Source organism: Salvelinus fontinalis, chromosome 1 (genome assembly GCF_029448725.1).
Source record: "Salvelinus fontinalis isolate EN_2023a chromosome 1, ASM2944872v1, whole genome shotgun sequence".
Taxonomy (NCBI): Eukaryota; Metazoa; Chordata; class Actinopteri; order Salmoniformes; family Salmonidae; genus Salvelinus; species Salvelinus fontinalis.
The window spans coordinates 85,490,592-85,505,370 of record NC_074665.1 but is presented as its reverse complement, the minus strand read 5'-3'; the positions used below and the strand labels follow the sequence as shown (position 1 = coordinate 85,505,370).

Below are 14,779 nucleotides of genomic sequence, written 5' to 3'. Positions count from 1 at the left end.
AGAGTCCTTAGGGTTTAGCCCTGCTGACCTTGTGTTTGGACATACCCCAAGGGGTCCGCTGAAAGTGTTGAAGGAGCATATCTTATCTCCTACACCCAGTAGCGCCCCTAAAAATGTGTTGGATTATGTCAGTAAGATGCGGGAGAGACTGCACGCCGCATGTGCGTTGGCCCAAAAGTCTCTTTCCTCATCGCAAAAACGCATTAAGGTGCATTATGACAAAAAGGCTGTTGGTCGTTCTTTTGCACCAGGGGATCAAGTTTTAGTTTTGTTGCCAATTCCTGGCTCATCTGTCAGCACGTTTTTCTGGACCATATCTGGTGGAAAAGAAACTCAGTGACACAAACTATGTGATAAAGACCCCAGATCGAAGGCGTTCTTCCCGTGTGTGTCATGTTAACATGCTAAAAGAATATTATGTACGTGACTCTCCAGACAGCTCCTCAAGTAAGCCGGACCAGCACGCCGTCTCCAGTGTGGCTGCGGTGGTGCTGAAGCCTGGCTGGGACCTAGAGGAGGATAAGGAGGATGGGTTGGAGTTACGCCATACGTTACAGCAGTGTGAACGCCTATGTAATTCAGAGATGCTGAAGAAGTTACCCTCTCAAATGGAACATTTGGATAACGATCAAACTAAGGACCTTATCCTATTGATAAACAGTTTTCTCAGTGTGTTTCAGGACGTTCCAAGTCGCACGTCCATCTTGGAACATGACGTGGATGTAGGGAACGCTGCTCCTATACGTCAGCATCCGTACCGGGTTAATGCAAAGAAAAGGGAGGTAATGAAAAGTGAGGTAGCTTATTTATTACAGAATGACATGGCAAAACCCAGTAACAGCTCCTGGAGTTCCCCATGTATTCTTGTTCCTAAGCCTGACGGTACGTCCCGCTTATGCACGGACTATCGTCGAGTAAATGCAGTTACAAAGTCTGATTCTTTTCCTCTACCTCGATTAGATGACTGCATTGATAGAATTGGCTCTGCTGCTTACGTTAGTAAGTTAGATTTGTTAAAAGGTTATTGGCAGGTGCCTCTGACCTCTAGAGCTTCTGACATATCGGCTTTTGTTACGCCTGATAACTTTGTACAATACACTGTGATGCCCTTTGGCATGTGTAATACACCTGCTACTTTTCAGCGTCTAGTTAACATTGTGTTTGCAGATGTGCCAAATTGTACTGCATACCTTGATGATGTGGTGATACATTCGTCTACTTGGTCTGATCATCTCTCCACTTTGAAAAGTGTGTTTCAGCGGTTGGAGAATGCTTCTTTAACCCTCAATTTGGCCAAGTGTGAGTTTGGGAAGGCTACGGTGACTTACTTAGGGAAACAAGTGGGACGAGGTCAAGTGCGGCCAGTAACTGGCAAGGTGGAGGCAATTGTTGCTTTTTCTGCTCCCACGACTCGACGCCAGTTGCGCAGATTCCTAGGGATGGTAGGGTACTATCGTACATTCTGTAAGAATTTCTCGACGGTAGTAGCTCCCCTTTCATCTCTGCTTAGTCCCAAGGTACCATTTAGGTGGTCCAAGGACTGTAACCATGCGTTTGAGTCCGCTAAAGCGCTACTTTGTAGTGCCCCAGTGCTTGCCGCCCCCAACTTTGACAAACCTTTTAAGTTGGAGGTTGACGCTAGTATAGTGGGGGTGGGTGCGGTTCTCTTACAGGAAGATGAAGACGGAGTGGATCGGCCCGTCAGTTTCTTCTCCCGTAAGTTCAACTCGTGTCAGTCAAGGTACTCCACAATTGAACAAGAGACGCTAGCTTTATTGCTAGCCTTACAGTTCTTTGAGGTATATGTGGGATCCAGTGCCTTGCCTGTAATGGTCTTCACGGACCATAATCCTTTAGTGTTCTTAAAGCAAATGTACAATCAGAACCGCCGCCTTATGCGGTGGGCTCTGATTGTACAAGGATATAATGTACAGATAGCCTATGTGAAGGGCTCAGCGAATGTGGTTGCTGACGCTCTATCACGGGTTTACTAACTGGGGAAGCGTTGGTTTTTGTTATTACAAACTGTATGTTTGCAATTTTGTGGTGGGCGTGTTACGTTCCCCAGTTTCTGTGTTCTGTTTTGTATTTGAGTGTGTGTTTCAGGAGATGGCTTCCTGAAGTACTCCCCAACCAGCTGATTGGTCAACCCCAGGCTAATTGGTGATTGGAGCTGACCCCGCCCCCTCGTCAAGAAGCAGCTGACTCTAATCACCATTTCCACCTGAAGATAAAAGCCAGTGTTCTGCCCAAGAGTGAAGATTGAGAGGAGAGAGAGGAGATGAGATTTGGAGTAGAGATTTGGAGATTGAGAGAGAAAAATTAGATTGTGATATAGTGTGGGTTGTGTATCAGAAAGTGTGGTATGTAATGTTGTTGTTGGTAGCAGTTTTTCTATGTCCTGTGTTTGTGAGTGTTTGTGAAATCATTAATAATTACTCTGTTTCATTTGTTCCCAGGGGGGAAGGAGAAGGCACTTTGGGAGTGCTTAGGCAAGAGGCCCGCGGGCATACATATACCCGTAGTATATTTACTGTCTAGGCACACTAGGTAAGACCTGGGCGGACCACCCCCTGTATTTTGGTTAGGGCACCAGACGGTGCTAAGTTAGGTAAGTTAAGTGGGTAGGCAGGTTAGATAGGAGAGGGGGAACTTTGATATTTACTTTCTTTGCTTTGGTTCCGTCCAGCCCCTTTTCCCCATATTACCGTGTAAGAAAATAAATTCTAGTAAACGGTAAATTCTGCTTTTGTGTCATCCTTACTCGCACCTACAGTCCATACCTCTTGCACTTCAGAGAGTTTAGTTGTAGCAGGGAGTTGCGTTCCCTCTTCTCAGAGGCGTGCGTAACAACATGTTAGATGAAAATGAAAGTCCATTACATGTTAGATGAAAATGTTGATTAAGTTAAAGATGAATTGATCAACTGTTTAATCAAATCAGATCCATCTGTGTAAACGAATCTGTTTCTCTCTCTGATAAGCAGTTTCTCAACATACATATCTGCTTTCTTCATTTGATCACCTAACGTATAGAACTGTATACAACTAATGTATAGAACTGTACACACTTAACGTATAGAACTGAATACACCTAACGTATATAACTGTATACAACTAATGTAGAGAACTGTATACAACTAATGTAGAGAACTGTATACAACTAACGTATATAACTAACGTATATAACTGTATATAACTAACGTATATAACTAACGTATATACCTGTATACAACTAATGTAGAGAACTGTATACAACTAATGTATATAACTAACGTATATACCTGTATACAACTAATGTAGAGAACTGTATACAACTAATGTATATAACTGTATACAACTAATGTATATAACTGTATATAACTAACGTATATACCTGTATACAACTAACGTATATACCTGTATACAACTAATGTAGAGAACTGTATACAACTAATGTATATAACTAATGTAGAGAACTGTATACAACTAATGTATATAACTGTATATAACTAATGTAGAGAACTGTATACAACTAATGTAGAGAACTGTATACAACTAATGTAGAGAACTGTTTACAACTAATGTAGAGAACTGTTTACAACTAATGTAGAGAACTGTATACAACTAATGTAGAGAACTGTTTACAACTAGCGTAGAGAACTGTATACAACTAATGTAGAGAACTGTATACAACTAATGTAGAGAACTGTATACAACTAATGTAGAGAACTGTTTACAACTAACGTATATAACTGTATACAATTAATGTAGAGAACTGTATACAACTAATGTAGAGAACTGTTTACAACTAACGTAGAGAACTGTATACAACTAATGTAGAGAACTGTATACAACTAATGTAGAGAACTGTTTACAACTAACGTATATAACTGTATACAACTAATGTAGAGAACTGTATACAACTAACGTAGAGAACTGTAACCAACTAACGTATATACCTGTATACAACTAATGTAGAGAACTGTATACAACTAATGTAGAGAACTGTACAGAAGTAATGAATAGATCTGTAAACAACTAATATATAGAACTGTATAGAATTATTGTGTGTTTCTTACGCCACACAACAAACGCAGGAAAATCTACCTGTTCAATCCAACAATAAGCATTACTAGCCTGGCTAGACTAAACAGCCACACGACCAGACACCTCATGCTTACATGGGCTGGGCTTACACACACTTCATCAAACCAGCAACAAGCCAATTCAAACTCAACATTTCTACACACACAAGATGTGAGTCTGTGTGTGTGTGTGTGTGTGTGTGTGTGTGTGTGAGAAAAAGGTGTTAAGAAAATCTAATAAATGTACTGCACACCTTTGACTACCTAAAAGGGGAAGATAAACACCAGAGGTTATATTATTATAATATTGGAAGTTATTAAAAATATGTCACACCTTTGAATACTAGTTCATTGACAAGAAAGAATGCTATTAGGATGTCATAAGGTGAATGCACCAATTTATAAGTCGCTCTGGATAAGAGCGTCTGCTAAATGACTTAAATGTAATGTAAATGTCTATTACCAAGAGGTTATTTTGAAAGTGTAATTTTGGCACCACACTTTGAACACTATTTAACTCCACAAAGCAGACCAAGTGTTCCTCTGATCTCTGGTTAATCAAACTATTTTACATTGCCAATGTTTTTTAACAAATTCCCTCATAAGGGCAAATTCAATGATATTCTATGCTCTTCTATTCTATTCTACTACAGAGATCAATTCTATGGTGACGTGGTTCTGGCCTGATGAATCCCACTCTCAGCTTTAGTGGAAGAGTGTTAATCCCACCTAGTACATTACAGTACACCGAGACAGAGAGATGCCAGTTAGTTACATATGTGGCACGCACCAGATCGCTAATCTACAGTACACTACAGCACACCCAGAAACATAGAGTCAGCATCCCAAATGGCACCCTATTCCCTTTATAGTGCATTTACACCCCATAGGACTCTGGTCAAAAGTAGTGCACTATAAAGGGAATAGGGTGCAATTTGGGATGCCAAAAATAGAGATATTGCTGTGTAGAAGATGTTGAACAGGTTTACATTGGGAATTAACATTACAATATTTCACCTCGCTGATTTATTGTGTGTATACCTACGATTGTCACAATTGAAGCTAACAGTTTATTCTCTGTCTGGTCACAGTGTTCAATTATGAGAAACAACCATACGTGTCTAATTATCAATGACTACTGTATATAGTCCTCTAGGAGTTCCACAAACTCCACTTCACTGGACAGACTGGATGTTTAAGGCTCCATAATGGTGTTATGATGTGTTGTTCAAAGTCTCTCACATTATGTAGTGAGGTATACTCAGCCCAGGGCTGTATGTCAGGGTAGCAGACCTGGGTTCTAACACTATGGGCTGTATGGCAGGGTAGGAGACCTGGATTCTAACACTATGGGCTGTATGGCAGGGTAGCAGACCTGGGTTCTAACACTATGGGCTGTATGGCAGGGTAGCAGGCCTGGGTTCTAACACTATGGGCTGTATGGCAGGGTAGCAGACCTGTGTTCTAACACTATGGGCTGTATGGCAGGGTAGCAGACCTGGGTTCTAACACTATGGGCTGTATGGCAGGGTAGCAGACCTGCATTCTAACACTATGGGCTGTATGTCAGGGTAGCAGACCTGTGTTCTAACACTATGGGCTGTATGTCAGGGTAGCAGACCTGGGTTCTAACACTATGGGCTGTATGGCAGGGTAGCAGGCCTGGGTTCTAACACTATGGGCTGTAAGGCAGGGTAGCAGGCCTGGGTTCTAACACTATGGGCTGTATGGCAGGGTAGCAGACCTGGGTTCTAACACTATGGGCTGTATGTCAGGGTAGCAGACCTGGGTTCTAACACTATGGGCTGTATGGCAGGGTAGCAGACCTGTGTTCTAACACTATGGGCTGTATGTCAGGGTAGCAGACCTGTGTTCTAACACTATGGGCTGTATGTCAGGGTAGCAGACCTGTGTTCTAACACTATGGGCTGTATGGCAGGGTAGCAGACCTGGGTTCTAACACTATGGGCTGTATGGCAGGGTAGCAGACCTGCATTCTAACACTATTCGAAATGTTTCAGACAATTTGAGCATTTGCTTTAGCCTGCCTGCAGTGCCAGATGGGCGGGGTTTGCAGTTTTGTGTACTATTCTATTGGTCCATTAAGCCAGGCAAGCTCAGTCAAGCACATTTAAAGTACTTAAAGTGTTTTCGAATAGTGTTTGAACCCAGGACTGTTTGGGGGGGGGGGGGGCAGAGAGACTGCGAGAAGGATAGAATGGTATTGAGTTCAGTCAGGCTCAGCCTCCCAGGGAGAAATTAGCCTGGGGTCCACTGTAGAGAATGGCAGTGAAATGCACAGGCTCCGTGTGGGGTGGGACCTCTGGTCCCCATTAGCAGGAGGTGAGACATACATGGACGCCCTCAGGCCTCAGGACATACTGTAGGTCCACTCTAAGCTGCCTCTGAATCAGCAGGTTACGATACAGTAACTTACTATTTATGTGACTCTCTTCAGTTCCTACTCCAGACAAGAAGCCTGTCTGCACATTAAGTTACATGCAAATTGCAGTAATTAAAACTTAGCCTTGAGTTCTGACTGAAACTATCTGACAATAGTGACAACGGTCTACTACGGTGACCGAAGGATTGGAACTTAAATAACAGAAATTTGCATGGCTCAACCAGTGAGTGTGAGGAGGGTTCAGTTTCCAGTTTAAGACACATATCTTCCTGCACCTTAGCTACTTATCTATGTGGTCTGTGAAATATAGCTACTCTACCACCTACTGTTTCTATCCATTTGGAGATGATAGCACAGTCAGAAAGTAAACAGTGTTGTTTTAACTGTTATGACTGCCTGTATGTCACATTTGCCCTGACCCAGCAAGCTGAAGGATAAAACCACTCAACCAGACATCTGTTGAACTTTCACACGCATGCACACACACCTATAGCCAATATATATTATAGCCAATGTTCCCTCTAATCTGTGCGCAGCTCCCCTCGGACTGCCATGCAGAAGAAATATCAGCCCTCGCAGAGAAGCATGGGATTGAACTTCACTCAATTTTGTAGAGTTTTCCCCTTGAGTTAACACTATCAACGTTTCCCTCCTCTGTGGAAATAGTGCTCAAATCAACACAATATTAGCCACTTTCAACGTAACATACAGAAGAAAAAGAAAACTATGCAAGACTTAGTATGCAAAACTAACTATGCAATAGATTTTCTTGTAGGCAGAGCGCATCGGAGTAGGATTTTATTGCATTGACAGGCACGACTCAGGCCCATACTCTTAACCAATCAGAGCTGCAGTAGGCCAATATGCAAATAGACTATTGCCATATATGTATCTGTGCCATTCACTTTGAACTGGACTGTGTTTACAGTATGAGGGGTCGTGAATAGATATGCTTGAGATCAAAGCAAGAGCTGCATGTAGCCACCTGTGCACATTTGTTAATATTATTTGCTAATTAGTTATTAGCACAGTCGTAGCTAATTTCTAGGCAACAATGGGGGAGTGGTTGCTTCCTACAAGAGCACTTCTAGCCATCTTTGGAAAGTGAGTCAGGTAAAGAGCTTTTTTATGTTTTAAAGGGGCAGTGTTGTATTTTGAAACAGTCTTGAATAAGCTAAGTAGCCAATAGGCAGAGGGTAGCATCATTTGACTGATTAATTTTATTTTGTGGTTTCTTGCGTCAAACAACACATTTTCAGACCTCCTTGTCTGAAGGTGAAGTGGATAAACAGGTTATTCATGTCAAGCCCTGCATGTTTTTTTGAAAATTCTCATGGAATGTAGGCCTACATTGAACACCACACATTGCTGCTACTGTAGGCTGAATGATAGAATGTTATGGGATGCATTTTTCTCCATTGTTATTGATTGTAGGCCACTCTGGTAGGACTACATTATGATAAAATAGCCACAGTAGAATACTTGGCCACTGTTATAACTGTAACTTAAAGTGGGTTCAGCCTCAGTGTTCACTATAAAAGCGTGTTGAAAGTTGCACAGAATTTTCACAACGTTGAAGTTTGAGGTCAGCAGACCTGAAATTTGCTCAGTGCTGAAAAATAAATGAGAGGGAACAATGATTATAGCCAATATATATTATAGCCAATATATATTATAGCCAATATGATTCACCTTTGTTTTGTTTGCCTTGGCTACAATTTCAACATCGTTTTGAGACTGTCAAAAGTATTAAGACTGACAGGAAGTTGCCACCGGAGACGCTATGGAGATTGAACATCGCTTCAGAACATCAAAACAAACAGAAAGAAAACATCTTGACAAACACTGCTTGAATAACCCAGTTGCTGTGAAAAAGAGTTCAGTGGACATGGACACAATAGCTCCAACTGAACCAGCTAACTGGGACCAATGGGGCAACATTAGGACACATGACATCTTCATGACATCATATCTAGTTGTAAACATGTTTTCTGGATGAGAAGTCATCATACAGTATGCTATCACCTTAACATGGTGGCACACAACACAGTCTGGTGTGTGAGACTACAACCCACTGGTCTCTGTTGGTCAACCAGAAGATGTCTTCTTGACGATAAACAAACTTCCTTATACAACCTGACCATGACTTCACGACAAAAAAACGGATAATCATTGCAACCAGCTTTGACCGCTGGGGACACTCTGCTCTGAGGAAAAGAGACCTCTCTCATGTGATCTGTACAGGAATTGAACCCACAACCTTGGCATTGCTAACCACAGGTCCACATTATATTTATTTATTTTATTTCACCTTTATTTCACCAGATAGACCAGTTGAGAACAAGTTCTCATTTACAACTGCGACCTGGCCAAGATAAAGCTAAGCAGTGCGACAAACTAAACGACTTCTAGGGACTCACCTTAACATATGCAGTGTACTGTTGGCAATCCTCTCTGTTGATGTCCAGACTGAGCTCGTTGCTCATTAAGCTGATCTGGGCTCCATTCTGAATAAAGTACACTCTGGAAGACTGGCTCCTCTGCCTCTTATCCACATCAGCTGTCAGGTTATACAGCAACTCTGGGGAGAGAGGAGAGAGACCAGCTGTCAGGTTATACAGCAACTCTGGGGAGAGACAGAGAGAGACCAGCTGTCAGGTTATACAACAACTCTGGGGAGAGACAGAGAGACCAGCTGTCAGGTTATACAACAACTCTGGGGAGAGACAGAGAGAGACCAGCTGTCAGGTTATACAACAACTCTGGGGAGAGAGGAGAGAGACCAGCTGTCAGGTTATACAACAACTCTGGGGAGAGAGAGAGAGACCAGCTGTCAGGTTATACAACAACTCTGGGGAGAGAGAGAGAGACCAGCTGTCAGGTTATACAACAACTCTGGGGAGAGACAGAGAGAGACCAGCTGTCAGGTTATACAACAACTCTGGGGAGAGACAGAGAGACCAGCTGTCAGGTTATACAACAACTCTGGGGAGAGACAGAGAGAGACCAGCTGTCAGGTTATACAACAACTCTGGGGAGAGACAGAGAGAGACCAGCTGTCAGGTTATACAACAACTCTGGGGAGAGAGGAGAGAGACCAGCTGTCAGGTTATACAACAACTCTGGGGAGAGAGGAGAGAGACCAGCTGTCAGGTTATACAACAACTCTGGGGAGAGACAGAGAGAGACCAGCTGTCAGGTTATACAACAACTCTTGGGAGAGAGAGAGAGACCAGCTGTCAGGTTATACAACAACTCTGGGGAGAGACAGAGAGAGACCAGCTGTCAGGTTATACAACAACTCTGGGGAGAGACAGAGAGAGACCAGCTGTCAGGTTATACAACAACTCTGGGGAGAGAGAGGAGAGAGACCAGCTGTCAGGTTATACAATAATTCTAGGGAGAGAGGAGAGAGACCAGCTGCCAGGTTATACAACAACTCTGGGGAGAGAGGAGAGAGACCAGCTGTCAGGTTATACAACAACTCTGGGGAGAGAGGAGAGAAAACAGCTGTCAGGTTATACAACAATTCTAGGGAGAGAGGAGAGAGACCAGCTGTCAGGTTATACAACAACTCTGGGGAGAGAGGAGAGAGACCAGCTGTCAGGTTATACAACAACTCTGGGGAGAGAGGAGAGAAAACAGCTGTCAGGTTATACAACAATTCTAGGGAGAGAGGAGAGAGACCAGCTGTCAGGTTATACAGCAACTCTGGGGAGAGACAGAGAGAGACCAGCTGTCAGGTTATACAACAACTCTGGGGAGAGAGGAGAGAGACCAGCTGTCAGGTTATACAACAACTCTGGGGAGAGAGGAGAGAAAACAGCTGTCAGGTTATACAACAATTCTAGGGAGAGAGGAGAGAGACCAGCTGTCAGGTTATACAGCAACTCTGGGGAGAGACAGAGAGAGACCAGCTGTCAGGTTATACAACAACTCTGGGGAGAGACAGAGAGAGACCAGCTGTCAGGTTATACAACAACTCTGGGGAGAGACAGAGAGAGACCAGCTGTCAGGTTATACAACAACTCTGGGGAGAGAGAGGAGAGAAACCAGCTGTCAGGTTATACAACAATTCTGGGGAGAGAGGAGAGAGACCAGCTGTCAGGTTATACAACAACTCTGGGGAGAGAGGAGAGAGACCAGCTGTCAGGTTATACAACAACTCTGGGGAGAGACAGAGAGAGACCAGCTGTCAGGTTATACAACAACTCTGGGGAGAGAGAGGAGAGAAACCAGCTGTCAGGTTATACAACAATTCTGGGGAGAGAGGAGAGAGACCAGCTGTCAGGTTATACAACAACTCTGGGGAGAGACAGAGAGAAACCAGCTGTCAGGTTATACAACAATTCTGGGGAGAGAGAGAGAAAGACCAGCTGTCAGGTTATACAACAACTCTGGGGAGAGACAGAGAGAGACCAGCTGACAGGTTATACAACAACTCTGGGGAGAGACAGAGAGACCAGCTGTCAGGTTATACAACAACTCTGGGGAGAGACAGAGAGACCAGCTGTCAGGTTATACAACAACTCTGGGGAGAGAGGAGAGAGACCAGCTGTCAGGTTATACAACAACTCTGGGGAGAGACAGAGAGAGACCAGCTGTCAGGTTATACAACAACTCTGGGGAGAGACAGAGAGAGACCAGCTGTCAGGTTATACAACAACTCTGGGGAGAGACAGAGAGAGACCAGCTGTCAGGTTATACAACAACTCTGGGGAGAGAGAGAGAGACCAGCTGTCAGGTTATACAACAACTCTGGGGAGAGACAGAGAGAGACCAGCTGTCAGGTTATACAACAACTCTGGGGAGAGAGAGGAGAGAAACCAGCTGTCAGGTTATACAACAACTCTGGGGAGAGAGAGAGAGACCAGCTGTCAGGTTATACAACAACTCTGGGGAGAGAGAGAGAGACCAGCTGTCAGGTTATACAACAACTCTGGGGAGAGACAGAGAGAGACCAGCTGTCAGGTTATACAACAACTCTGGGGAGAGACAGAGAGAGACCAGCTGTCAGGTTATACAACAACTCTGGGGAGAGATAGAGAGAGACCAGCTGTCAGGTTATACAACAACTCTGGGGAGAGAGAGAGAGACCAGCTGTCAGGTTATACAACAACTCTGGGGAGAGACAGAGAGAGACCAGCTGTCAGGTTATACAACAACTCTGGGGAGAGACAGAGAGAGACCAGCTGTCAGGTTATACAACAACTCTGGGGAGAGACAGAGAGAGACCAGCTGTCAGGTTATACAACAACTCTGGGGAGAGACAGAGAGAGACCAGCTGTCAGGTTATACAACAACTCTGGGGAGGGAGAGGAGAGAAACCAGCTGTCAGGTTACACAGCAACTCTGGGGAGAGAGAGAGAGACCAGCTGTCAGGTTATATTGGCTGTACGTTTGTTTATCCCATGTGTAACTCTGTGTTGCTGTATGTGTCGAACTGCTGTGCTTTATCTTGGCCAGGTCGCAGTTGTAAATGAGAACTTATTCTCAACTAGCCTACCTGGTTAAATAAAGGATAAATGAAATAATAAATACATAAAATGTATTAGAGAGGAAAAAGACAGGGAAATGTCAGGCTACTAATAGACCTGGTCACAGTAGCAATGTTTCAATCCAAGGTGGATCTTTGTCAGGTCCAGCCTTAGTTGGAGAAGTCCTCATGTAGTCCACACACACACGCACGCACGCACACGCACACAAAACAAATGCACACAGGGTCAAACCGACAGACATTCATATCAAAACAAGACATGGACTTCTCTAACGGTAACACCGATGAGTAAGAAACACCCTGTCAAAACAAAACTCACACCCATGATTTCCATTGACGTGTTGGTGGTTTCAGCAGTTTTAAGTAAACTACTTCATAGATCTATTTTGAATACAGAAATCATAAACATTACATGTTTACTCATTGATTCATTCCACGTGTGTACGGGAGCGCCTTCCATGAGCTCACCCTGCCAGGTGGAAAGGAGGGGCGTTGAGTGTTCATTACCGGCCCAGGCGTCATTACCAAACTATACCAGCAGGCTACTTCCCTGTCCCGGGGGGGATCAAGCTTGACCAAACCCACAGACACAACCAGGACCACACCTAAACCAAATAGTTTTTATAACTAACCCAAGATAAACCACAGCCTGTAATTTCCAATGGGAGCAAATTAATCATAATGGGCAGAAAAAAGCAAAGAGGTGGGCAGAGCCAAGCACAAGCTAGCGAGATCCTATAGGCGCATTTTAGCATGCATTTGCATATTTCCACTACGGAACGCCTACTCTGAAGTGTGCGTGTGCAATAACTCAATTTGCCATTGCACTCTTTCTAAACAATGCATTTTTTTTACTTTGCAAAGGGGAAAGTCTACAAAACTTAGTCTACTTTGTTGTAACAGATTGTAGTTTTGGGAACAGAAAACTGTACGGAGATCAAATGTTTCAACGATGACAAAATTAGCCGAATGCCGGACAAAATCCATCTCGCTCCATTTTCTCTCACCGGGATTCCTCTCATCACCATATTTGGTAGTGAGTGGAAATGACAAACGGATGCTTCACATTTATATACTGAAACAAGGTCAACACAACATGCTACAAATTTCAAAGAATTTACTGAGTAACAGTTCATATAAGGAAATCAGTCAATTGGAATTAATTAATTAGGCCCTAATCTATGGCTGGTAATACAAATATGCATCTGTTGGTCACAAATACACTATATATACAAAAGTATGTGGACACCCCTTCAAATGCGCTATTTCAGCCACATTGTATAAAATCAAGCACACAGATATAAAATCTTCATAGACAAACATTGGCAGTAGAATGGCCTTACTGAAAAGCTCAGTGACTTTCAACGTGGCATCGTCATAGGATGCCACCTTTCCAACTAGTCAGTTAGTAAAATTTCTGCCCTGCTAGAGCTGCCCCGGTCAACTGTATTGTGAAGTGGAAACATCTAGGAGCAATAACGGCTCAGCCTCGAAGTGGTAGGCCACACAAGCTCACAGAACAAGACTGCTGAGTGATGAAGAGTGTATAAATTGTCTGTCCTCAGTTGCAACACTCACTACCAAATTCCAAACTGCCTCTGAAAGCCACGTCAGCACAATAACTGTTTGTCGGGACCTTCATGAAATGAGTTTCCATGGCCGACAAGCCTATGATCACCATGCGCAATGCCAATCATCGGCTGGAGTGGTGTAAAGCTCCCACCATTGGACTCTGCAGCAATGGAAACGCGTTCTCTGGAGTGATGAATCACGCTTGACCATCTGGCAGTCTGACGGACTAATCTGGGTTTGGCGGATGCCAGGAGAACGCTACCTGCCTCAATGCATAGTGCCAACTGTAAAGTTTGGTGGAGGAGAAATAATGGTCTGGGGCTGTTTTTCATGGTTCGGACTAGGCCCCTTAGTTCCAGTGAAGGGAAATCTTAACGCTACATTATACAATGGTGTTGAATTTGAAAGCTGACTGCGAGCCAGGCCTAATCACCGAACCTCACTAATGCCCTTGTGGCTGAATGGAAGCAAGTCCCTGCAGCAATATTCCAGCATCTAGTGGAATGACTTCCCAGAAGAGTAGAGGCTAATATAGCAGCAAAGGGGGGACCAACTTCATATTAATACCCATGATTTTGGAATGAGATGTTCGACTAGCAGGTGTACACATACTTTTGGTCATGTAGTGCACCTTAAAAACAAAAATGTGGTGGCGTGGATCAGAAAACCAGTCAGTATCTGGTGTGACCACCATTTGCCTCATGCAGCAAGACACATCTCCTTCGCACAGAGCTGATCAGGCTGTTGATTGTGGCCTGTGGAATGTTGTCCCACTCCTCTTCAATGGCTGTGTGAAGTTGCTGGATATTGGTGGAAACTGGAACACGGTGTAGTACACGTTGATCCAGAGCTTCCCAAACACGTTCAATGGGTGAGTGGTGAGAATGCAGGCCCTGGAAGAACTGGGACATTTTCAGCTTCCAATAATTGTGTGCAGATCCTTGTAACATGAGGCAGTGCATTATCACGCTGAAACATGAGGTGATGGCGGCGGATGGATGGCACGACAATGGGCTTCAGGATCTCATCTCGATACCTCTGTGAATTAAAATTGCCATCGATAAAATGTGATCGTGTTCGTTGTCCGTAGCTTATGCCTGCCCATACCATAACCCCACCACCATGTGGCACTCTGTTCACGATGTTGACATCAGCAAACCTCTCGCCCACACGAAGCCATACACGTGGTCTGCAGTTGTGAGGCCGGTCGGACGTAAATTTTCTAGCAACAGCTCTGGTG

At 43.9% G+C, this 14,779-nt stretch overlaps 1 protein-coding gene across 1 annotated transcript in view; it reads right to left on the bottom strand.

The window, feature by feature from the left end:
- LOC129862984 (integrin alpha-9-like) overlaps positions 1-14,779 on the bottom strand; it is a 233,225-nt gene that overhangs the window by 101,046 nt on the left and 117,400 nt on the right. The window contains exon 15 of the mRNA XM_055935066.1: positions 8,891-9,051. Within this exon, the coding sequence (XP_055791041.1) occupies positions 8,891-9,051 (161 nt within the window). The remainder of the gene's footprint in view (positions 1-8,890; positions 9,052-14,779) is intronic.